This window comes from Patagioenas fasciata, chromosome 13 (assembly GCF_037038585.1).
Source record: "Patagioenas fasciata isolate bPatFas1 chromosome 13, bPatFas1.hap1, whole genome shotgun sequence".
NCBI lineage: Eukaryota > Metazoa > Chordata > Aves > Columbiformes > Columbidae > Patagioenas > Patagioenas fasciata.
The window spans coordinates 14,522,779-14,547,444 of record NC_092532.1 but is presented as its reverse complement, the minus strand read 5'-3'; the positions used below and the strand labels follow the sequence as shown (position 1 = coordinate 14,547,444).

The 24,666-nt window shown below is 54.5% G+C and overlaps 2 protein-coding genes and 1 long non-coding RNA gene across 3 annotated transcripts in view; 2 read left to right on the top strand and 1 right to left on the bottom strand.

Moving 5' to 3' along the window:
• WDR59 (WD repeat domain 59) overlaps nt 1-4,553 on the bottom strand; it is a 48,181-nt gene extending 43,628 nt beyond the window's left edge. The window contains exons 1-2 of the mRNA XM_065848599.2: nt 4,403-4,553; nt 374-423 (exon numbers count right to left, since the gene is read on the bottom strand). Of these exons, the coding sequence (XP_065704671.1) occupies nt 374-423; nt 4,403-4,456 (104 nt within the window). The 5' untranslated portion in view covers nt 4,457-4,553. The remainder of the gene's footprint in view (nt 1-373; nt 424-4,402) is intronic.
• Nucleotides 4,554-5,010: 457 nt separating this feature from the next.
• Nucleotides 5,011-24,474, top strand: ZNRF1 (zinc and ring finger 1). Its single transcript, XM_065848597.2, has 5 exons — nt 5,011-5,868; nt 21,578-21,673; nt 22,764-22,869; nt 22,981-23,071; nt 23,202-24,474. Exons 1-4 carry the CDS (start codon nt 5,421-5,423, stop codon nt 23,036-23,038), a joined length of 708 nt encoding a protein of 235 aa, XP_065704669.2. The 5' UTR covers nt 5,011-5,420; the 3' UTR covers nt 23,039-23,071; nt 23,202-24,474.
• On the top strand, nt 5,880-11,069 carry LOC139829031 (uncharacterized). The gene is made up of 2 exons (XR_011741210.1): nt 5,880-10,756; nt 10,853-11,069. It is a non-coding gene; the product is annotated as an uncharacterized lncRNA (long non-coding RNA).
• Nucleotides 24,475-24,666: the final 192 nt, after the last annotated feature.

The following is a 24,666-nucleotide window of genomic DNA, read 5'->3' as shown; positions in this document are numbered from 1 at the left end:
TGAACCAGCAGCAGAGCAAGTCAGAGAGCTCAGCTCCTCTGCCCAAATATACCACGGGAATATGTGGGGCAAATTTCATCTTAAGGAAATGATTTAATGTGTATTTCAAGCAGATACTCCACCTCTCATAAGTGGATTTGGGAAAGTGTGCATCAGGAAAGGTACTGTGTTATTGTGCTGCTGTGGCTGGCTTTTCACTCTGTATCCCATTGGAAACGTGACCCAGAATCCTTTCGATCAAGCCTTGAACAGAATCCAGCTGCACCTTTCTGAACCAATACATCAGCCCTTCAATTGAGGTCAGCCTGAAGGTTGCTGATTTGGCTGGTGGAAATGACTGTCACACATTTCTAATGGGGACTGTCACACTCACCCTGAGAGTACTGCACGCTGTCCCAGGCAATCCACTGACATTGCAGTCGCCTGTTAAAGAGAAACAGAGAACAAAACTAAATTATAGCTGTCAGCTCAGCTTCGCAGTCAAACACACAGCTCTGGGGAGGAGTTCAGGAGAACCTGCCAGCTCATCTTCAAGGTACGAACTGGTATGGTAAGTCTCAAGGCTGATATCTGTCAGGGATGGTGGAAGAAACGTCCCCTTAAAGAACCACAAATGGGTGTAGTTGCTGATTTTGGGGTGCAGGATAGCACACAGAAAACATCTTTCTTAGAATAAACTGAAGACCTGGCAGACACCACTAGAAGCAATGAGGCCTTGCTCCCTTTTCCCTGCTACGGCAATCACAGCTGCAGCCTTTCAATCAGCAATCTCTAATAATCCGTATTAATCAGCCTCTGCTCCTGCCCAGGAGCTTTCTCAATCCCTCTCTCTTCCATTGCAGGGCCAGATTTAATTATATATGTAGTGGGAGACAGAAATGCGACCATTTATGTATGGCTGGTCTCCAAAAATGAGAGATAGCTAAGAGGTATCAGAATTTACTTTGGCATTGCTTGTAAAGAAGGCTGAGAGATAACTTAAGTGTCATAAGAAAAAAAAAAAAATAAGACTGTTTGAACATTGTCTTCCCCTCTTTTCATTCAGAATGGAATCGGACGACCACCTCATTTAATTGCCAAGTGAATAAAGGAAAATTTTAGTCAGAAAGCTGAACAGTTCGGCCCATAAACATAGATATAACTTCAAAGCAGTTTTTAGCATTCACAGTACAAAATCAGAATATGCCCCACATTCTTCAAACTAACGGCTGTCATCTTCAAAGCTACCTCTCTGAAGGCTCAGGATGTCTCTGCTGCTGTTCAGGATTCTGCTAGGTGCTCTCAATATGGATGTAGCAAGACTTCAGGGTGTTCCAGAGCTACTACTCATAAGCATCACTAAGACCAGACAGACCATATGGCAATCCTGCTCCTTTCCAATCAACTTGACAGGAGAATAATCATCACAAAAACATACTTTTTTTATCAACCAGGGCCCCATCCCCTGCTTGCAAGTAGCCCAACTAAGTGAAAAACAGTATCATGGGCTCATCCTTCACTAGAGACCAAGAGTCCACATGGAATAGAGCTACAGACGCCTGCAGAGTTTCACAGAAGTCCACAGTAAACCCCAGGCCGACATCTATACCACAGCCAAGCTGAGTTTTACCACTTTTGCTGCTCCAGGAATGACCTGCTTTCACTGCTTTTTCCTAGGTAACAAATCCAGTCTTCTGGCACAGTTTTTCTAGTCCTAAAACTAACGCTGTAAATAAGCCAGTTTTAAAGTCTCTAAACGGTAAAGAAATAATTCCAGCTTCCTCGATTCAAAAGCACCTTGCAAAACAACAAAGTGGGTTACCAAAAGCAAGCAGGTGAAGGAAGTTTTCCCAGATGATACACACTTCACTTGTGAGGAATTAAAACTAGGATCAGTAAAGTGATTACAACAACCAGAACTTTCTCATGTGATGAAGAGCAAGTCAGCCAACATATTTCGTACAGCTGTGGCCATCTTTCCTCAAGACAGAAAAAAAAAAGTCAATTTAAAGTGATTGATAATTTAATATAGGAGTTTATTTCTTCTGGCTTTGGCACCAGCATCCCATAAATCCTTTTCTTTTTTTTTAATAATGAACATTAGCAAACTGTTTTTCCAGGCACATCATAAAATGTAATGAGTAATTAGAATGCAGTAAAAAGCTTCACACATCAGGCTGCTACTCTGGTGGGTCACAAGTGAAGCCGTCTTACAGCAATAAACAGTTTTCTACAATATTACAGTTTTATCTAGGCAACAGGGGAAAAAGGAAAAAAAACAAAACAAAACCAAACCAGCTGTCATTTAATGTGTTTGGTATACTGGTGTGTCAGTCTTCACAGTACAACCTTCCAGAAGGGGGGAGCTGCAACTGAACAAACCAACCTGCAAGCAGTTTTCATCCTAAAACAACAATCAGGACAGCCAGAATTGCTGTTTATGAGTAACAATTACATGAATAAGCACAGCAGGAGCATCACACATCTGAAAACCAGCTCTGAGCCCACAGCCCAGGCAGCATTTTCTGAGACTTCAAACATCTAACTTTGGCATTTCACTTGATTTCTGCTAGGCGGGCCAAGGAAAACACCTTTTCATGTCTGAACTTACATTAGTTCTGAATCCAGCTTAATTTTCTCTGCCTGAAAGGCAACAGATCAACCCGATTTGCTGAGGTTATGCTGGTTTTCAAGAGTTGCAAACTCTGAGCAAGAAAGACCAGTTCCCTCCATAGCTGAGTACACACTGAGTTGCTACCAATGGCACTATTCCACCGTTGGACATGCAGCATTTCACTGTTCTTCTGACAGCACGGGCAGCCTGACAAAAGCCTGTGGGTCACATTTAAATCAGAAGAGTACAGAGACTGCCACCTCTGCCAGACTGTACAAAAAGAAGATGTTTGTAGGCAATAATGGTCCCAAAATACTCAGAGATCTTCTGAAGTGTTACAGGTTGGGTACTGTAGCTTCCACTCAACGCACTCCAGTGTGGTGAGCGAAGACAACTGCAGTGCTTGCATCGTGTACAGGCTATAAATGCAACAGCTGCCCGCTTTTTTGACTCGTTTCCACTTAAGCTGGTTTTGAGGCAGGGATTTTGGAGACAGTGTGGCCTACAGGCAGAGCTCCAGCCTGACACAGGATAATTACAGCCAAGGTGTTTCCATTTCTCAAGCTCAGGTTTCCCATCTGCAAAAATGTTTGTGCAGACTCCTAAAAAAAAAAGCTCAAGCACAAACATAAAAATGAGTTTAGCCTGAAGCAGCAGTCTAGCAGCCCCAGACACTGAAGCTCTCTGGTTTCATATGAGAGAGCAAGCAGGTCAGAACGGCCCTAGAAAAATCACACCAGCGTAAATCGAAGCGACCAAGATACTAGCGGTTAACCTCTCTACTAAGGCACACGCCTGCACAAGAGTGAGATTGAAACCAACTGCTGCAGAAGAGGATGGGAACACCTGTTCTCTGCCCCCTCCGTTCCCACACACCAGTCATTATGAATAAGCAATTAAATCATGAGGCCACATAACTCGTGAGCCAGATGCAATTTGAATCCCTGATCTAGGAAGACATACCTTTGTATCTTGTTACTGCTCTTCCTGCGAGCAAACTTTCAATAGTAGACAAGCCTGCTTTAACATTTCTTCCAGGAGGAAAAACACAACTGATATAAAGGCTTTGAGTATAAAACTGAAAAGCTTTGTTAGCTTACAGAAGGCAGGCTGGATGTGGCACACAGGAGTCAGTGCCCCTGTTCGCAATGGTGAGTGCAGAGCTGACATTGCTCCAGTACAAGAGGACAAACTACAAGAGTTTCCAGAACGTATCTTTTTTTCAAATCTCCCTGGGTTTCCCACTGAAGTGGTTCATAGTTCACTCACTACATTCGGCTTTGCTAAGCAACTGCCAATGTCTTAAAAAAACACGTTTCTTAGAATAGCTTCTATGAAAGCACATAAGAAAACTGATGGGAGTTCTCCTGTAACCACCAACTTCAAAAACAAAACCTGACCTTTTTGCTATTTATAGAATAATCTAATCTGCTTTTCCTACTAATCGAGAAATACTCAACAATTTATATCATAGCTGAGGAAGTAGCTATAACGGCCTCAAAGGAAAAATGAGAAATATGTGTGGGAAGCGGTAATATCTTCTATTTGGCCTAACAATATAGTTTCAAAAAATATCCTAGCTCTAATTAAGATTAGAAATAAAGCGCGTCGTGAATTAAGGCATTAACACCGCGCAAACAGCCCCGACACCGGCTCGGCCCCGTCCACAGCCGGCGAGAGGCCCCGCGGGGCCGCCCAGGCCCGACCCCCCCTCCCGCTCCTCACGGGAACGGCCGGGCCCGCCCGGGACGGCGCCGCTCGGGCCGCTCGGAGCGGCAGTCCCCCAGCAGTGGTGGCGGCCCCCCCGACCTGGGCGTCGCGGAACTCCACCACCACATTCTCGCTGCTCCAGCGCGCCGCCATCTTGGGCCGCCCCAGCAACCCCCGACGCCACCGGGCAAGGGAGGGGCCGGCGCCTGGCGCATGCGCATCGCCGGGCACCGCGCGGGGGCGGCTGGGAGTTGTAGTCCGGACCCGTGCGCCCCCCGGTGAACCGGGGTCGGCGTGTCCCGAGGGGCCGGTGGGGCCTCACGGCCTGGGTGCCGCAGCGGGGCCCGTGTGGGCCCGGCCTCCCCGGAGGGGCTCGCTGAGGCGGTCCGTGGGAGGTGACGGCCCCGCTGCCGGCCCTTACGGCGAAGTGGGGAGCGTGGAAGTTGGGGGGCCGAGGCCTGCGCTCGGCGGGGTAGCGCCCGTCCAGCCGGGGAGCGGCGTGTCGATGACCCGCAGACCATGGCGGCGGCGAGGGCAGGCCCCGGCCGCAGCGGCCGGCAGCAGCGCAGGGGTTAAGGGCGGCGGGCCGGGGGGGCCGGGGGCGGGAGCATGCGTGCTGCCGGCCTCTATTGTCTCCGGCGCGGCGCCGAGCACCCAGGCGGCTGGCGGCGGCCGGCAGCGAGGCCGTGCCCGGCGCAGCGCAGCGGAGCGGGGCGCGCCGCCCCCGCCGCCCCCCGCCGCCCCATGGGCCGCAGCTGATCGTCGCCCGGCTGCCGGCCGCGCCCCGGGCAGGAGCGAGGCGGGCGGAGCGACCCGGTCGGCGTCCACCCTCCCCCCTCCTCCCCCGCCGTCCCGCTCCCCACCCCCCCCTCCGCGGCCCCGGAGCCCTCGGCGGCCCCCGCCGGGGGTGACGGCGGCGGCGGACTCGGGGCGCCCTCGCCCCTGCGGGCCCAGCGGGGGGAGGATGCCTGGGGCGGGGATGGGTTTTCTCCCGTAGCTCCCCGCGCCCCCCCGCTTCCTTCCGCCCCCTCTCGCTTCCCAGCGGCGGCGGGGGCGGCGCGGCCCCGTTCCCCGCGGGGGGCTGTCGCTCGGCTCCCTCCGGCCCGGCGGTGCCCACATGGGGGGCAAGCAGAGCACGGCGACCCGTTCGCGGGGCCCCTTCCCGGGGGTGTCGACGGATGACAGCGCCGTGCCGCCGCCGGGAGGAGGGGGGGGGCCGCCCCCCTTCGGCCATTACCGGGCGGGCGGCGGCGGCGGCGCCATGGGGCTGCGCAGCCGCTCCGTCAGCTCGGTGGCCGGGATGGGCATGGACCCGGCGGCGGCCGGCGCCGTCCCCTTCGGGCTGTACGCGGCGGCAGCGCGAGCGGCGGGGGAGGCCGAGCGGGCCCCGGGCGGCGGCGGTGGCGGCGGTCCGGGCTCCGACTCCACGTACGCCCATGGCAACGGTTACCAGGAGACGGGAGGCGGTCACCATAGAGACGGGATGCTGTACCTGGGCGCCAGGGCCTCGCTGGCCGACGCGCTGCCCCTCCACATCGCACCGCGGTGGTTCAGCTCGCACAGCGGTGAGTACCGGCTCCCCGGAGCCCTCCCCTCCCACGGTGGGTACCCGGGGGTGGCGATGGGCTCGGTTCACCCGGCAACAGGGAGAGGGTGGGAAGGGGGGGCTGTGCCCCACTTGGCCAGCTGGTAAGCCCTGTCTGAAGGCAGGACCCCCATCCCCTCCCTGGTGCAGGTGGGTGGGTGAATGCTGGGGCTGGCATCTGTGTCAAGGTCAAGGGAAGAAGCTTTTGAGAAAGGAGATGTTTTAGCTCTGGGATGTGAAGCAGGGGTTGTGGCACCCCCTGCTCCTCTGGACTCTGGGGAAAATGGTGCTGTAGCTTGAACCCTTGGTTTTGAAGACCAGGCTGAGCTCCTTGTGCTTCTTCTGAAAGTGTTTGGGGGTTGCCAATCAGGTGTAGTGGTTCCCATGCTTTAGAAACTCGGTAAGGGGCAGAGGAAGCCTTTGAAAGTGAGGTGTGGGAATTTTTTTTCTATGTTTCGTCTGATAAAGGGCCAGGGAGAGGCTGAAGCAGGTTTTCTCATCCAAGCCAGCTGGCACTGTTGCTGTGCTGGGAGGAAGCAGAGGAGGAACTGCCTGCCTCTTTAACAGAGCTGGGGAGCTGGCTGAGCTCTTTTGCAGGAAATGTGTCACACTAAGGGAGGGGGCATGTTTGCCCCCATCCTAACCCTCGTGGCTGGGCCCTTCCATGTGTCCTGGTGTCTGGAGAGGATCTCTGGCAGTGAGCAGGGCTGTGTCACTGACCTAGTTTTGACTGGGTAGAGGGAGCGAGGTGGGAGGTCCTCCATTCCCCTCCTGGCTAGAGGGGAAGTCATGTCAGGGATGTCTCCTTGCGTTTCCTGGAATAGTCTGGGATTTCTCTCCCACCCATCCCACTTGCAGACGGTGTAAGTGTTCTCCTTGCATGACGTGGTCTGGGAATTTCATAATATGCCTTGGGACAATGCCTCATTTTCAGGAAGGCTTGAAACTGAACCAGTGGACGAGAGCAAAGTGCAAATCGAGGCTCACGCAGCCCATTTTCCTACTCCCATCTTGGTATTTTTCCCCTTTACCCAGTTTTTAGGGGCTGTTTTTTTCGGATCAAAGCTGTGTCTTGCATTGCATCCACAGTGGCAGAATGCCCCGGGCCCAGTTCCTATTTATCTGGATAAGCTGGGCGCCTGCAGTCCACCCTGGCAGATGGAGAGGGCTGGCTGTTGTGTGGCACTGGACCTGAAACCGAGCGCTTCTGCAAACCTTTTTGCTCTGTGACCTTGTGCAGACTGTGCCACCGCTCTGGTTTTTAAACACAGAAAGGAACTAATATGCAGCATCCTTCCAGGTATTCCACAAGGCTCTGTGTGAATGAGTGCCATGAGGCCTTCTTCTGCGGGGATGGTTTCATTACAGCTAATCTGTACGTAGAGGTGGTCAGTCAGAGATTATGGGTTACATTAGATGATAGTTCTGAAACTATAATGTTGAGAGGCAAAAATAAACCATCTGCAAAATGAAGTAATCTTTTTCTGGCCACTTGCGTGAGTGTGATGTTAAGTTAAACCTGGTGTCCTTGGAAGATTGCAGTGTGAGCTGTGGGAAGTGCTGCAAGAACTGGGTTTCTCTGGTACCTGTTTTGGGGCCATCCAAGAGTGTTTGAGCTGTGCCAAAGCATGCGCGGGCAGCAGGGAGAGCTGTTCACTCCGTGCCGAAGACTCTCCCAGTGGTGGTTCTTCCCTGTTACTAATTAATAGCAAAAGGAGTGGAGGATGCTCAAAAACCATTCTGAAAATTCGACAGAGCTCATTAAACTTCTGCGTTCTTCTTCTTAGTGTGAGCGGTTAATGGAGGGTTTGGAGACCAAGGGGAAGTAAGCCACCTCAAGATTGCTAAAATTCCTGCTAGTCTCCCATTGCAGCTGGTTAACCTGCAGCAGGGCAGTCAGGAGCTACTCGCTGCTTCCCCGCTGCCTCCCCATTGACCCACTCGTCGCGGCGCCAAGCCACTCCATTAGCCACTGGAAAGTGCTGAAGCAGCATCGCTCGGGTAAATGGAGAGAAGCTTTGACATTGCTGCTGGTGACTGTCCCTGCTCCTTCTGAAGGATGGCTCAAGGGTGGGGATGAGGGCACCTGCCGATGCACTGAACCCACGCAGCAGGACATGTGCCTGGGGATGTCGGAGCTCTGCCCGAGTTGCTGTACTGCCTCAAGGAGAAGAGCCCCCCAAACTGTGGCTAACAGGTCTGGAGAGTGGATCTTTGCCCTGCCTGCCCCTTTCCTTCTGCCTCTGTGCAGGCTGGAGACACGCATGGTGCTGATCTTGGCACGTGGGGAAGGTTGTATTCATGGGCTTGGTCTTCCAGGAGTACTTGGGTTTCGGGAAAGTGCCGGGGCCCTCTAAGTGTGACCTGGGTGGTATGGGGACCCCAGTGGGACAGTGAGGAGCCCTGGCTTAACACCGGTGATAAGGTGCTGTCATTGCAGCAGCATGTCAGTGATAATGGGAGCACGCAGATAGGCTTGGCGCCTCGCCGCTCCCTTTAGCTGTGATGCTGATTTTGTGTGCTTGTCTGCTGCTTCATGGGTCATCTGGTCCGTCAGCGGAGACCCCAAGGAGTGAGCTGGGGTGGGCTGAGCTCTTCTCCCTGGCTGGTGTCACTCCTTCCCCTCTCTGCAGTCAGAGGCTTACAGAAGAGCCAGGCGTGCTGGGAGAGGTAGAGAGGAGGGCTGTGCTGGGAAGTCTGTGCAGAGGGAGTTTCAAAGTGGTCCCCAGGGCCAGCATATGCTGCAGCATCAGTGCATGGTGCTGTGAGTCGTGATGGTTGGTGAGGAGAACCCGCTGCCAAATCCTTCAGGCTGTGCCATGGCTGCCAGGGCGCAGGGACAGCATGAGCAGTTACATATCGATAGCTTCTGGTCCTTGCAGGGCCAAGGGTGGAGACCTGCTGCTCTGATGAACAGCAAAGTGTGAATGCACCTTTCAAACAGAGTGGGTGAGAGGGCTCTGACCTTTGTGGTGGAGCTTGTTCCCTTGCTCTGAGCAGACAGGACCTCTGGGGGTAAGTGGATCCCATTTCTTTACAGGGATTTTCCCAGGCACATCTGCCATCCCTGTGAGCAACGTAACTGCTCCAGCACCACCTGAACCTGCTCTGGGATTTCCCTGTCTGCCCAGGGTTTCTGAGATCTGTTTCCTTGCCTACATGGGTGGAAAATGACAAAACATCTTTTGCAACTTTGGAGTTTGCTTGTAGCACTTGACCACTCTTTCTCTGTAGCTTCAGACCATTAGCACTTCTTGGAAAAGCCAAGGCTAGTGGGAAGAAGGGAGAAAAAGAAGATGTGGTTTAATGCTGTATGTCTCCAGCTTTGTGTGGTTCTCTTACTATCACTGATGTTATTCATCTTCATCAGAGGATCTCAGGGAGTTTGCAGAGGCTGTAAGTAGCTTAAAGTTTATCTGGAAATCCCCCTCATCACCTAAAGCCCTAGAGTGTTTGAAGCGTTAATAAATCCATATCTCCTTGTCTGCCCAAGGAAATGCCTAGCTCATCCTTCTGCGCGGTGCCATCAGGAATGTCACAGGCTTTCTGTGCGCTGACGGAACAACCTGTTTGTCCTGGCTGCTGGCAGCAGCAAGGTTGGGAGGTCTCCTTTGCCAAGAGAGCTGCTGTGTTCTCAGCAGCAGGAGGGCCCAGCCTGGGGGAGAGAGGTGTCCAGTGCAGAGATGGCAGCCAGGATGCTGGGCTGCTTCCTTCTCCAGGCAGGGTTAGAGTGAAACAAGCTGGAGGTGCTCTTTGATCCAGCTCTGGAGTCAGGAATGTGAAGTAGGGATTGCTTGTTGGAGGATGAACTGAAAGTGTGTGTGAACACCTGGGTTGCCCAGCTGGGAAGAGGCAAGTCTGTGGCATGTCCTTGCTGTGCTCCGACAGCTTCAAGTCCTGAGCCTTTTCTCAATGGTGCTTGGCAATCCTCACTCCCAAGCTTGCCCTAACATTGTAATCTCTACACCAAAACCTTAAGCTAGGCTTAGTTCTAGCTGGCTAGTCAGCGAGCTGCTGGAGGGAGTCCTCTTTCCAGCACTGACTTTCCTGCCACCAACTTTTCAACACACCGACATCACACATGCTTCCATCCCCCCTCTACAGGGGCTAGGCCAGGGGAAGGGCACCCCAAGGCCTGCGGGAACTTGCCATTGTTGAATCTGGTTTTGTCAGTGGAAATTTCCAAAGGAGACCGTCCTCAAACCATCTTCTTGTGGGTTTGGTGCTGATGACTGCCTGACAGCAGGGTCTGGAACCTGCAGCATTGCCAGGCCTGCAGAGATGGCGCAGGAATTGTCTCGATGACTCCCCGGGTCAGAGATATTCAGCACTGGACTTTGGAGGTCTGAAGAGGTTGATCTTCTGCTTCTACCTTCTCCAAGCTGGCCACAGGACAGCATACGCCGGGGCCAGGGGAAGAGCAGCAGCTACCTTGGAAAAACAAAGCACCAAATACTGGAAGATGGGAGACTCAAGGGCAGCTTTACTGCGTCCCAGCCCCACAGCCCGGAGATGAAGTTTGAGTGTGACAATGTTGGCGTTGTGCGTGAGAAGCCGGCAGCAGCAGGGGTTATCTTCAGTCCCCGCAGCGAGAGCTAGCGCAGGCTGTCACTGCGCTGTCTTGCCACTCCGATGCCCTCTGAAATCTCTCAGCCGCCTTGCCCTGGAGTGACGCACTAATTGCTGTGTGTGCTAATTGGCTTGGCCAGGCTCGCTCCTCTCTGGACCTGTGCATAAATCAGCACCAGGGAGCTGGGGTGCCCTCTCCCCCCTCTGCACACGTACGCTCCAGAGATGCTGAGAATGATGCTCTCGTGCTCCCAGGGCTGACCCACTTACCAGCCAGGATTGTCTTCCCGGCCCATGACGTAAGTTTATCCCATGCTGGTTTGTTTTGCTGAGATGTTTGTTTCGGTGACTGGAATAACCGTAAAGGCTTCTCTTATTTATTAATGTGCTATTAGGGCTCCTATCATCTCTCTCTCGTTCGCTGGCCAGAGGATCAATCAGATGCAGGCGTCTTTGAAGGAGTGGTACCAGGGCTGGCACCTGGCCAAGGGAGCTGCGGAGAGTCATGGGAAAATGCTGCTAAATGCCGAAAATTAATTTCAAGAGAAATGCGGGGAGGGAGAAAAACCCACTCTGGGGAAAAAAAAAAAATAAAGCTTTTTTTTCCTCCTATGTAATCTCCCGTGTGACAAATCAGACAGCAGCAAAGAGCTCTGTGTCTGAATGAATTCCCTCTGCAGGAGCCAGTCCTGTGGCACCCCAGCCAGCCGGTGGGCCACCACCAGGTGTGTCTCATTGCCTCTGCTGCTGGTACACCAAAACCCCAGATGTGCCAAATACTTGGGGTTGAGTAAATGTGACCTGGCTTTCTCCTGCTTCCCTTGAAAATTTAAATTGTAAGAGCTCACGAGTGATACAGTAAAGCAACAGGCTGTGGTGCAGAGTGGTTTACTTGCCTGCTCTGGCTGTGCATCAGAGTACAACAAGCCTCTCTCTGGAGAGGCAGACCCATTTCTTATTATGGATAGAGCCGGAGTGGTTAAAATTGGGCCTTAGATGTCTCACCTGCACCAGTCCCACTGAGCAGTTTTCAAATGTGGGTGAACCCGCTGGGTGTTTGAGTCTTCTCCAGAGGATGCTCCTGCTCTCCTTTGCAGGCACTACTTGGCCAAACCCTTTTGCTTGGTGCTTTCTGGTGGGGACAATGGGGAGATGCAGCTGCAGGAAGCTCTGCAGGCCTTGGGCCTCTTCTCATGCTGCTGCACAACGTTTCCCGTGGGCAGAGCCCAGCTGCTGGCGGGTTTCCTGCCCTGCCAGGCTGCGGGTAGTGGAGAGGGGTGGAGAAGTGGGGGACAAGGGACAAGGGCTGCTTTTCTCTTGGTGTGGTTTAGCTTTCTGGCTCACTGTGGGTCCTGCACAGTTTGAAGAGGGTGGCAGGGAGAGCTGGGGAGCTGGCAGGTCCTTGCTGTTGGTGTCTGTGCTGCCAGCATGGGGCTGGGTCTGTCCGTGTTGCTCATGCGTGCATCCTGCCAGGTTTGTGCTGCATGTGGCCGGCTGAACTTGAGCAAATGCATCACTCTGTGCTGGCATTACCCTTCCCCAGGTGCTGTGGACAGCTGGAGGTGTTCGGTACAAGGTGTATTTTGCCAGTGGGGATGGTGTCTGGCTGCTGGAGAGGCTGCTGTGCTCCTCTAAGGTGGAGCTGACTCTTCTCTCCTTCCCCATGGAGCTTAACCAGCCAGTGTGGGCAGCAGGTTGGCCCCGGTGCAGCTGCAGGGTTGTGCCGCTCGGGAGGGCATGAGCTGAATTAGCTCGGGGAATTCCCGGCTCTTTGCTCTCATGCACACTTGTGCAGCTGTGGGCCTCCCATCAACAGAGTGGAAACAAGACCATGAGCCTTGTGCAGTGGTCTTGTGGTGCTTTGTAGAGAAGCAGCAAGATACAGTGGAAATAGTTACCCTTTTGCTAGTTTTAGCAATGCTAGCAGACATTTCCCAGGGCTATGTATTCCCACTGAGCACCCTCAGCTTGTTGAGGCTGTGTTGGTTTATGGGCATGGTTCCCGAGGGATTGTCACCTACCAGGCACAGAAATGGAGCTTGGGATGGGCCCTGGCAAAAGGAGGCACAAGGGCACAGATGAAGAATTGAACTGAAAGCTGCTCAGAGCTGTTTCCTGGCCCTAGCAGGCAGACGGCGTGACAACAGCGGGTATTTTTAGAGGCCAGCTGCCTGCAATGCAAGAGAAGGAAAGCAGCAGTCAGGCAAGAGAACCGAGTGATGTTCTCCCTGCCCCACATCCCTGCCCAGCATTTTATTTCCCCCCAGGCTGGGGCTTTTGCCATTAGAGTTTCCACATCCTCCGTCCCTCGTTGCCTGTTGCTGCCTTGAAAGGCGGCTGATTCCGTTCTCCCCTCAGCTTTTGCTGTGGCTGCGTGTTTCTCTGATCATGGCTCGGCTTGGTGGTGTCAGGGGCTCTGCCCGTTGCATCCCAGACAATTGTGTTTCAGTTTAGCGTGGTGGGCATTTTGGGGATTGTTTTTTGGGGAAATCTGTGTTGCCGGTGAGGGAAAACCTGCAGTTTCTCCTGCAGCTGGAGTAATTGCAGTAATTCATTTGGGACCTCTCCCTGCAAGGTGATGGAGGTGTCTTTCATTGGAAGTGCTGCAGGGTAATTAAATCCACCTTTCAATCCATCCATCCATCCAAGGCCTATACATCTGTAGCTGGGGAGAATGAGGCGGGATTCGGCTCTAGCCAGATGGCTTAAATTACTGTCTGCAGGGAGGTCGAGTCAAATGGGTTGAGGTCAGCTTTGGGGCCAGGCTTCTGTTCAGCTGGTGCTGAGTGGGACGAGGTGAGGCTGAGCACCCTGCCTGAGTTGCCTCAGCGTTTCAGTTATCCCCACACGGATCTTGTTGCTTTGATGCTATTGTCAATCTGCTTATTTATTGCAACGTCAATTTCATAGCCCTTGAAGTCTGCCATTTGCCTGAATTTTGCCCTTCCAAGGGTGGCTGTAGATGCCTTTGGTTTCTTTCTGCTTCCCGTGGATAGGTATGAAGCAGACAGCGCCCTGCAGCTGGTCGTTGGGGTGCCTGTGTCCGGAGAACGGGAGCTCATGCTGTCAGCTTGATGCTGTCGAGCATCCTACCGCACCTTGAATGCCAGAAGTGTGTGATCATCCTGCTGCTCTGCACCCCATTTTTCCCTTCCTGCTGTCCTAGTAGCCTGGATTCATTCACTGGGCATCCCTCAGCAATCGCAGACCCTCCCGGGGAGCAGGGAGATGCTCGCTCTCATGCATCTTCCTACCGCGCAAGGGGCAGGTCAGCTTATGGCTTGCTCTGCTGTGTGCTCCTCCCTAGGATTTTTTTCAACTGGTGTCTGTCTTCTTGCAGAAACAACCAGTGTGAACTGGTGTTTCCCCATCGTGCACTGCCTGTGGACATAGCTCCATGTGCCTTTCGTGCTCTGTTTGCTACCCACTACGTAAAAATTGCCCTTTCTCTACCCTGAAAAGCAGTGCTCCGTCCTTCCCGCACACCCCAAGGATCTTACTAATAATGAAAACCGGTTGTCCCAGTAACTCCTGCCACCATGGCCCAGGCATGACGTGCCATGGGAGATCCTCCACCGCTCTGTTTGCACGGTGCTGCCGTGGGATGCCCAGGGAGAAAGTGTCCCAGGAGCTGGGTGGGATTGCTTCCCAGCAGGAGCGTGTGTGTGAGATCAGTGCTGGGCTCTGATCCTCCTGCCAGCATCGTGACGCTGGGGCATGTCATCGTGTGTCTCTGGAGTGTCCCTTCATCCTCCCAGCAAGAGCAGCTGAGGTGTGATAGAGTCTCAGCAGCATCAAGGAATTACTTTTCTGCTGTGGAATAACCCGGGGGTCAGGAGCAGGGTAGCCTGGGAGCTGCCACTTCATCCCGCCGGGTGGGTTGTGTTTGGGAGTGGCTTGGGTCAGGCTTTTGTGCTTAAGCCTTTCCGAAAGCGGGAGTTCCTCTGGCAGCTCGGTGGTGGCTGGAGCCCGGCAGTGGGGACTCCGTGGGTGCCTCCCCAACGGATGGCTTAGTCAGAAGTGACTCACCCCAATGTGACGTTTCCTCGCTGCTCCCTCCCAGCCCCTGCCAAGCCGAAGTGTCCAACTCTCTCCCTTTTGGCTTTGATTTCCCAGTCACTGCGTCCTGTCGTGCTGCTTGAGGATCCCCCACGCTCCTTCATTTTGGCACCTGGGACCTCTCAGTTGCTTTGTTGGCTCCGTGCAACTTGTGGGTGATTGCTGCCCACAGCAGGGCTTGCAATCAGGCTTTCTGCTTCACACAAGAAATATTTGGGAGGAAAAAAGCAGGTGTGCCGGCAAAGCCTTTGGAAATTCCCAGGCATGCCTGCAGGATCCCTCTCCTCTCTGGGCAGTGAATTTGGAACCCCAAGCATCCCCTGAGAGTTGGGGATGCAGCTCCGGGGCATCCCTGCAGCTCTTCTGCACAATGAGATAACCCCAGGCTGGTTTTGTGACAAGCAAGGGCCCTGAATGAGCTTGTAACTCAGCAAATTCAAGCCCTACAGCCACATGGCAGGAGTCTAAGGTGTTAATGCCTTCACTGGGCTGTCACCCAGGACCCTTCTGCTTAACTTTGCTGTTTTCCAGGATGCTAAAATTAGCTTTGGGCTACACATTCTTCCTTATGCAGCCTGTTCCCAGCAGCTGGGGGAGCGTTTCTGCAGTAAACAAGGACTAGCTGGAAGGCAGGGTGACCCTGGGAGGTCACCTTTTTCTTCCGGGTCTGGGGGAACTGACCCTGCAGCACAGGCTGGGCTATAGGAGGGAGATGCTCTCTACCTGTAGTGTAGGTACTTTTGTTCAAAAATCACAACAGCAACCATGAAAGGGGCAACACTCCAAGAGGAACAGGCAAGGAGGGTGCTTGGGGTGCACAGGCTGTTTGTACGTATTCCCTGAGGGTGGCTCTGGATGTCCCTGTGACTGTATAGCCAGACCTCCTCTCTCCTGCTTCTCAGTGTCCATAAGCTGTGCTGGATGTGTCTTGTAAGGCTTTGGTGTGTCTGTCTGCTGAGGCTTGATGGGTTTGGGTGCTTTGGAGCAAAAGTTCCTGTCTGTGGGGCTCCCTCTCTCACGTCTCCTTCCCTCCCCAACTCTCTGGCTTCCCTCATCCCCAGTATTGCAATCTGTTCTGCTTCTTCCCGTCCTACCTCACCGCCTCCATAAGAAACCAGCTGGCTAAAAAAAAATCTCTCTGCCTCCTGACTTGCAGCAAGCGAGCCCTGGACTGCTCCGAAGTGACACCACTCAGCCCCTCTGCTTTGCATCCTGCATCCCCCTGGTCCCAGTGGCTTCCCCACATCCACCTGGAGCATCGATGCCTTTTCCTTGCTGCTGCATCTACCTCCTCTTTGCAGCTTGAGAGTGGGCAGAGCTGTCTCCAAAACCCGATGCCTCAAGCGTTAGGGCATTGCTGACCTTGGGCAGCTTCGTGGTCGATGGCACGTCCCTGCCACCCTTGGCTGGCATGTGGCCGACCTGACAGCAAACACCTGCAGCGTGGTGGCTTTGCCAGGAGCCATCACAAGCCAGGGACAGCCTTTCTTAGACATTGCACAGGAGTGGCTTCTTTTTGGGGTGCTGCTTCATGTTACAAGAGTTTTCTCTCAGCTCAGCCAGCTGAACTGATTTGATCAGCAAGGAAACGGTGGGATGAGATGGGATGGGGATGGAGCAGGATTGTCCCTTTGCTGAGATGACCTTCACCATTGGGTTTCTCTCCAAGTGCCAACATCCAGAGATGTCCCAGCCCAGCCACGTCCCCACTGCCTGGCTTGTTGTCTGGGGCTGGTGCGCTGGCATCCCCCAGCCCTGCCTCCCTTCCACCCCCAGGAAGACAGGATGTCTTCTTTCCAGCCTGAACCTGTCCTTTATGCTTTCCCCACTTCCCCGCAGCCTTGAATTGGGAGGAAGGACACTGGCAGGGCCCTTTTTTGGAGCTGGCAAATTAGTCCGCTTAAGTGCTTTACTCCTTCCTGCCTACGTGTCCCCGCTCGTGTCAGCCCTTGAGCTGCACAATAGCCGAGCACCATCATGGTGTTCGTCCGCCGCCTTGTGTCCTGCCGTGGGGCCGTGTCAGGCTCCGGCTCCTGCATCTTCCCGTGCAGCTGATGCCGTTTCCTTCTGCAAGGGGAAGCGGGTTTGGGCCTGATCCTGCTGAGTGCCTTGGCCTCCAGACGCTCCAAGTGAGCACCTTGTTGGCAGAGGGAGCGTGGTCCTTGGTGGGACAGGTCCTTGGTGTAGCTGTGAGCTGCCTCTTGGCTCTGGAGCGAGGTGGCATCGCCAGCTGCATCGCTCAGAGGCTGGCGTAGCATCTTTATACCATGGATGATGCTCTCAGAAGAGGACACCCATGGAGGTCCTCAGCTGCCAGGTCACTGCAGTGCCCAAGTGCTGTCAACGGGCTCTGTACATGCCATGTGCCATCTCCAATGTGCTGTCTTGTGAAGTCACTTTCAAAAAATGAGGCTGCTTTAATCCAGTAGGGAGTTTATTTTCCAGGAGATGGTGAGTCTGAATATCTTTATTCTGCAGGTTCCCTTTGTTTGGCTGGTCAGGAGGGCGACTCTTCTGCCATCCCTTCCCTCTCGGGGTTGAGCTCACGAGGGACAAGGGAATGGGAGGACTTGGAGTCCCTTTGTCTCACAAAACTCCACATATTTCTGCTTCAGACTGACCATACATGTGGTCTTTCAGTCTCTCCTGTCTCTTCAATCACTAGTGTGGTTGTTTTTTGTTTGTTTGTTTGTTTTTTTAAGATGATCACTCTCTTCCGTCTTCCACCTGGTGCTGATTCAGCTGGCAATGCCAGGGAAGCCACAGGAGGCATGATGCTCAGGATTTGCTCAGCAAGGAGGAGGCACCAGGACTCTCCTTCAGCTGTGTGCTTGGACCAAATATTCACTATATTTATCTCATGTTTGGATGCATCCTCACCTGGTGCAAGCTGCCTCCCTCGACTGGGCACCCAGGGTGCTCTCTGGGGACACAGAGATGGGCTGTACAGCTGAGGTTTCCAGTCATCCCATGGACATCAGGGGCTTACCCCTGAGTCCCTGGTGCTCGGGGTGACGTGTGGGGTGGCTGGGCACCAGGGAAGTGACCCCTCCTGGGTGGGCACATTTTTAGGGAGTTTGTGTAGCCACTCATGGTTTATCCTGCTGTGGTAGCAGGGTCCAGGACATGAATGCTGCTTCTTGCTGCGGGGTAGACACAAGTGCTGGGAATTTCCTGTCCCAGCTGCAGAAGCAGCTGTGTTTGAGATATTTACAGATGGGTTGGAAAGGTGTCTTAACCCTCCCAACCACCACCAAAGCCCTGTCAGCCTGTGTGCTGGTCCTTTTGGCACCGTGAGGGTTAACCATGGGGCTTTTTCAGTTTGCATAGGAAGTGCTGCAGGTTTTCAGAGGTACCCAACACTGCTTTGCGTAGCTCTCTAAAATTAACCATTTAACCTTCCTAAAAATACTCAGAGGGCAATAGCCCCCAGAGAGCACCAGCACTGCTTGCTCCCGGTTTCTAGACCAAGCCATCGGAGAGACGACCTGACAATGTGCGTCTCACAGCCCTGGAAAGCCCTTGGATTTCTCAAAGTCTGCTGCAGGATACAGGAGTCCAGCTCTGGATCTGACCTGCCTTTCCAGGCCATCCTGCTTCCCGCAGCACCCTCCTCTTCCTCGCTTGCTCCTGGCAAGAACTGGTTCCTGCCTGCAGAGCTCTGCTTGCGGTGATGGTGCTGGCTTCAGGTTTAGTGTGCCACAGACAGGAGTGTCGCCAGCTGCCCTGGGTGCCTGGGGAAGGAGGAGGCATCCATGGCCTTTTCCTGGAGTATCCCCCCCAGCCTCCCTAGGGGCGTGGGAGGCTCAGGCAAGGAGGAATAGCTGGGCCTTTCCTCTCGCTCTTTTTTTAGGCATATGGGAGGAGGGCAGAAAGAGTTCGAGGAGGAGGGAGCTGAATTTTCCATGAGCAGCTGTCAAAATGTAATCTCCTGCATCGCTTGGGCTGGCAGCTTAGGCAGGATAAATTAACAGGGATTTCGGGGAATGTGGAAAATACCATGGGCTGGAAGGGGCCAACTCTATGAAGAGCAGCCCTTTCATCTGTGGGACCGGCTCCGGGCCCCGGCACCCACCCGAACCCCGCAGGGATGCTCTGAAGTTGGGTGCTGCCTGTTCTCTGGCCTCAGTGGTTTTCTGTCTACCACCTTCCCCCAGAGGTCACCCAGAGACGGGGTGAGGGAGCCTGATCCCCTTCCCTGCCTCCCCGGTCCTCCTGGCGTTGGGCTCCCTGCAGCTCCCGTGCCAGCAGTTGCTCTTGTAATGCTAAGTATTTGTGCCGACAGCTGGGGTGCAGGGCAGCCCCCTGCCCAGGGGGCCCTTCAGCAATGGCTCCTCTGTCCCGCTCAGACCCAGGAATTTATGCAATTGCGTTTTCTTTTTTCCACCCCCCACCGCCTCCATCTTGCAAAATGCATAGCCAGGAACGTGTGTTTGCTTCTGTGCATGGCTCGACCCCCAGACCCATGCGGCAGCCGGTATCTGTGGCTGGAGCACACCCTGCACATACTGGGGTTCCAGATGGGTCCGTCTGCCTGCACAATGCCCCTGTGTCCATGCCACAGGGCTGTGGTGGCACTGGGGGTCCCCATCCCCCAGCCAGCTGCCCAGGGAGCACCAAGGAGCGTGCTGGGTGTTCATGCTGGCTATTTATAAATGTGCTAAAGCTACCCCAGATAGCAAAGAGGCCTGGAGATATGGCAACAGCCGCTTGCCACAGCCTGCAAAGGGCCCTGCTCTTACCTTGGCTCCTACTGCTTTGCCGATGGTTGTGCACAGGCAGCCACAGGCCGAGTCTCATCCTGGACCCTCTCCCTTTGCACCTGTTGCGTGTCTCATAGTGTCCCTTTGAGTGCTGCTGGAGCCAGCAGATCTGGGTCAGCTGTTTAAAATAACACATTGGCACAGAAAAAAGGGGGGACTGGAGAAAACGAGGTCTTCCTGTGTAGTGCACAGGGGATGGTACCAAACCTCTGGAACTGCCTTGCCCTGACATCGCGTTCACAGCTCAAACACCATTTCTAAAGGGAGCTCTTCGCAGCTGCACCGTGCCAGGGGCTCGCTGCTGGAAACCAGTCCCCAGAGCTTCCCAGGTAGGGACTGGAGCCCGCAGTGCTGGCAGACTGTGTTTTTAGGCAGGATCGGTTCAGATGGGGACAGGGGCAGGCAGGCTGACGGGGACGGTGTCTCTCAAGGGGAGGCTAGTTGGGTCTTGCAGGCTGGGAGGCTATCTGAGCCCGCTCTATAAATACGCTGGGTGGGTAAACACTTGGGAGAAGAAAAAAAAAAACACAACTATTTCAGCTAATGGACACTGCTGCCACAAGGTATAAATCGGTCAGGAGTAAAATTAGGCTGGAGATGAGAAGGCAGATCGGTGCTGCTGCCCGCGAGGCTCTGGCTGCTGGTGCTGCCTGTTTGTTTGGGGCTTGGTGCAAATGGGGCCAGATTCACAGCAGAGACCCCGGAGCTCAGCCTGGCGGGGGCAGGGATGTGTCCCTGTGATGGCACACAGGGGGCCAGCCTGACACCCCGCCGGAGGAGCCGCTGGGCTCAAGGGCTCCTTGATTTAGCAGGTCCCTTTAGAGTGAGTCTCCCCGTCATCAATGACACTTGTCCTTGCTGTGTCCTCCTGCGAAATAACCACCCTCTGTAGGGGCAGAAGTTGTTGTCCCTGTCCTAGGCTTTCATCTGGGTTGCTGGAAGTAATCTGTATTTATCAGCACTACTAATGAGAGAGTGCTCAGGTGTTGAGCGGTTATCCTGGCTGTTTGCACGGCAGAGGTCTGAGCTGCCTCCTCTTAAAGCCACCTGCACTTTGTCCCTTCCAAGACACAAAAAAATGCCCTTGCCACATCCATGTAGTGGCAAATGAACCTGATTCATCCTTAGATAGTTTGTGTACATTCCTTTTCTCTTCTTTCCTGAGCGGCCTTTGCATATATATGAAGAAAGCTCTTAAGCAGCACTGCAGTCAGACCTGATCTGCTTTTAGAAGACAGGTCCTTAAATTACCCTCTCCCTCTCTGCAGGCAGGGAATTGTTAGATATTCTGGTGCAAACCCATGGTGACGGTGGTGGCACGCGCATGTTGGGCTGCATCAGCCTGAGCCCTGCTGCGCTGGGCCGTGAGGAACCGCCAGGCCTCGGGCTGGCTGTGGTGGAACTGCACGGAGCACCAGCGGTGACCTGCAGGGCTGGTTGGGGATTTGATTCCTGGAACTTCGAGACTTGGAAACCTGGGTCTAGGGCAGCCTTGCTCAGTGGTGCTGGGGATGATGCCAGGGTGGTCTGCGTGGCTCGAGCAGGTGGTGGCACCAGTGTGATACCCCGGCATCAGCTGGGCCCCATTTTGCTGCCTAAGGAAGGATGCAGAGCAGGTCTGGACATCACGGGCAGCTTCACCCAAGAGTCTGGGTCACCAGGCAGGTCCAGGAGTCAGGGCAAGGCCAAGGTCAAGCTGGAATGTCAGCCTGTAGGGTCCACCTGCTGCTGGAGCTGTAGGCTGACATTGGAGGGGCAAGCACCTGCTTCACTCCTGCAAAAATCTGGAGAAAACATCGATTCATTCTCGCAGCTCCAGCCTGCCTGTCTTCTGTGGCCCCACAGGAAAACCTTCCTCCTGAGCCCTTCTGGCTCAGCTGTGCGGGACTGAACCACAGCAGCAGTGACAGCACCATCCTGGTGTGGGGACGTGCCCCTGCGCTCGCCAGCCCTGGGGTGCTGCGTGCCCCAGGCTGCTCCTCGCCCTTTAAGGGCCAGCAGCAGCTGATGGCCACGTGTCTGCTGCCTTGGCACGCTCTCCATGCCCTCTGCGCGGCGGGGACGGCCGGCACGGTGGCTCGGGTGGCTGTCCCTGTTGGGTGGCTGTCCCCCACGCCGGCACTGCTGGCAGCCGGCACAGGATGAGTGGGCGCGCGGCGGGCGCTGCGTGGGGTGCGTGCCACCATGCAGGCAGCAGGTGAGGGGGCTGTTGTGCCCCACCATGGCCTCAGGGACACCCTGAGATGCGGGATGGGCTGTTCTCCTCCCCTCACTTAGGGCTCATCTCTCTTCCTCCAGGTTTCAAGTGCCCCATTTGCTCCAAATCCGTGGCTTCTGATGAGATGGAAATGCACTTTATCATGTGTCTGAGCAAACCTCGCCTCTCCTACAATGGTAAGGGCCCATAGCCAGGCTGTGCGGGGAATACGGCGTCCTGCTGGCTTGGGATGGCTCCGGGCAGGCTGGAGAGATACTTGCCGCAGGCTGCACAGGCAGGCAGCTCAGCTTGGCTTGCCAAGAGGGCTGTGCTCCAGCGGAGCGGTGCAGCTCACTGTCCCTGCTCCGCTCCGCTCCGCTCCCCCAGCATGGCTCAAACCCGCTGCTTTTTGCCTTGGGACCCTTTGGATTACAGCCCCCTCCCTGTGTTCCTCACCATGGGGTTCTGTGCCCAAGGGAGCCATCCTGGCCAGGCATCCTGCCTGTCTGGGGCGAGGGACGTGTGTCCTCCTGGGCTGCCCCTCTGAAGGGTTGTTCTGTTCCTCCCCTCTTAACTGGCAGTGGGGTTTACTGGGCTGAGCACTGGTCTGCAAGCTCCTGCATCTCCCATCCTTTCTCCTGACCTCTCATGGGAGAGCGATGCTCACTCCCTCCTCAACAGTGCTTTTTTGAAAGCCAGGAGTCGGGGGGGTGTTCACTGCAGCCGCCCCTGCCCTATTTTCTGCCCGTGTCTCCATCTGAGCCTCCTGCCAGTGTTTGCTGGGGCTGCTGCCACTCGGCTGCCCATCCCTTTTCAACCTGGAGAAGAGAAGCTGAGAAGGGGATCTTATCAGCGCTTAGAAGTATCTCAAGGGTGGGTGTCAAGAGAATGGGACCAGACTCATTTCATTGCTGACCAATGATAGGATGAGGGGCAACAAGCACAGACAAAAACACAGGAATTTCCAACTAAACATGAGGAGAAACTTCTTTACGTTGAGGGTGCCAGAGCCCTGGAACAGGCTGCCCAGAGAGGTAGTGGAATCTCCTCCTCTGGAGACATTCAAAACCCGCCTGGACATGACCCTGTGTGATCTGCTCTGGTGAACCTGCTTTAGCAGGTGGGTTGGACCAGATGACCTCTAGAGGTCCCTTCCAACCCAACCATTCTGCTATTCTGCATTTCTGTGATCCCAGCTGCCTCTGCGGAGGTGGCCATGGGTTCCCCTCCGTCCTGGGAACACCACGAAGGGCCACGTCTCACTGCTGCCCTCTCCTCCCCTCCCAGATGATGTGCTGACCAAGGATGCCGGCGAGTGTGTGATCTGCCTGGAGGAGCTGCTGCAGGGGGATACGATAGCCAGGCTGCCCTGCCTCTGCATTTATCACAAAAGGTACTGCTCGGGCACCTGGGGCAAGCGGATACGCAAGACAGGTGGCGGGGGGACAGGTGGGGACATCCCAAGGCTCAGCAGCATGGTGGTGACACACTCTCCTCTCTCCAGCTGTATAGACTCATGGTTTGAAGTGAACAGATCTTGCCCGGAGCATCCTTCTGATTGACCCACCGGGCGTGCTTGCTGACTTCTCTCTAAGGTGAGCCTGTGGTGGGCTGTTCACCTGGAATTTACCCCTGGGGGGTGTAAATCCAGGGCCAGGAGGGGGTGGGATGGGGTGTCTGTGGTTCCGGCTCCTCACCTGGCATCATCTCTCTCTGCCTTTGCAGGGCACCTTGCTATACCTGCTGTACCTCCTCTCCCCATCCCCCCTGCCCTGCCTGGAGTTTTGGGCTGACTTTAAATTTCCTCAAGACGACAAAAATAAAACCCAGAAACTTGAATCCACTTGGGACAACAGCAAATTTTTTTTATTTTATTTTATTATTCTTTTTTTTGTTGTTTGGGGTTTTTTGTTGTTGTTGTTGTTTTGTTTTTTTTTTTAATTTAAAAGATTTAGAAAGAAAGAAGAAACATCCAGGAGAAGACAGTGTGAGAAAAGCGGAGCGACCTGCTCTCCCTTCCACAGCCGCTGGTCACCAGGAGAGCTCTGCCTGCCAGGGAGGTCCCGCGGACACCCTGGGCCAAAACCCTGCCATGATGTTTGGCTTTTCTCCCCAAAACAAAAGGGGAAAGCTGCCGGGGGACGGCCGGCCAAACGGAGCACGTGGCATTTCTCACCGGCAACCCCCCCACCTCCCACCCGGACTTGCCCGGGGGCTCTGCTCGGTTTTTTTGCACTGACTAAACGGGAATTTTCTCCTCTCTCCCGTCTCCCTTTTGGAGATCTCCACCCCAGCCCTGGCAGCATTGAGACCGGGACTCTGCCCCACGCCAGGAGCGGGGCCACTGCTCCCCCCTGCTGAGCCATGGGGGTCTGTCTTTCAAGTGTTTACAATGAGGAAAAAAGGAAAAAAAAAAAAAAAAAAAAGAAAAAAAAAGAGAAAACTGACAAAAACGAAAAAAACTCAACTGAAGCTTCGTGTTGACTGGCGTGTTCTTCGATTTGAGCTTCCCTGCCCCGGTGATGTTTACAGACTGGTCACTCTTTAACTCAGCTATAACCACTCAGAGACTGGAGAGCTGCAGCATCCCCGCCGCCCCTCCTGCCCCTCCTCACCGGGCTCCTCTTGCCAAAACCGCCCTCCCCTCTTTCTTTCCATCGCCTTGGAGTCAAACCCTTTTGAGGAGGGTACAGGGCAAGGCCCCCCATGGCCCTTGGGGGTGGCTTTGCCGGAGGTGCCAAGATGGAGTCGGTTCATGGCAGTGACACCCCAGCCCGTTGTTCCCGTCCCCTCCCGGCGCGGCGGGTGCGTTTTCGTTGGTGAGACCTCCCCTGCCGGTGGCCGTGCCCCTGCGGGAAACCTTTCTGTATTTATATATTAAAAAAAAAACCACGGGAAAAAAACTGAGTTCAGAGCTTGGGGGGAGCTTCCTTCATTAGTCAAGGTGTTTTGATATGGTATTAAAACAATGTTCAATAAAATATTCACTGTTATTTTATTTCACTGGTTTTCTTGGTGAAGCAGGCGATGCCTGGGGGGTGCCACTGCCCCCTCCCAATGCCCGCATTGGTGTGGGGATGGCTGTGGTGGTGCTCGGCAGGTCCCGGGGGCTCCCAGCCCTGCACCCCCAGCACCGCAGCTCTGGGGAAGTGGCTAAAGCGGGTTTGCCCCCCCCAGATCCCCAAACTTT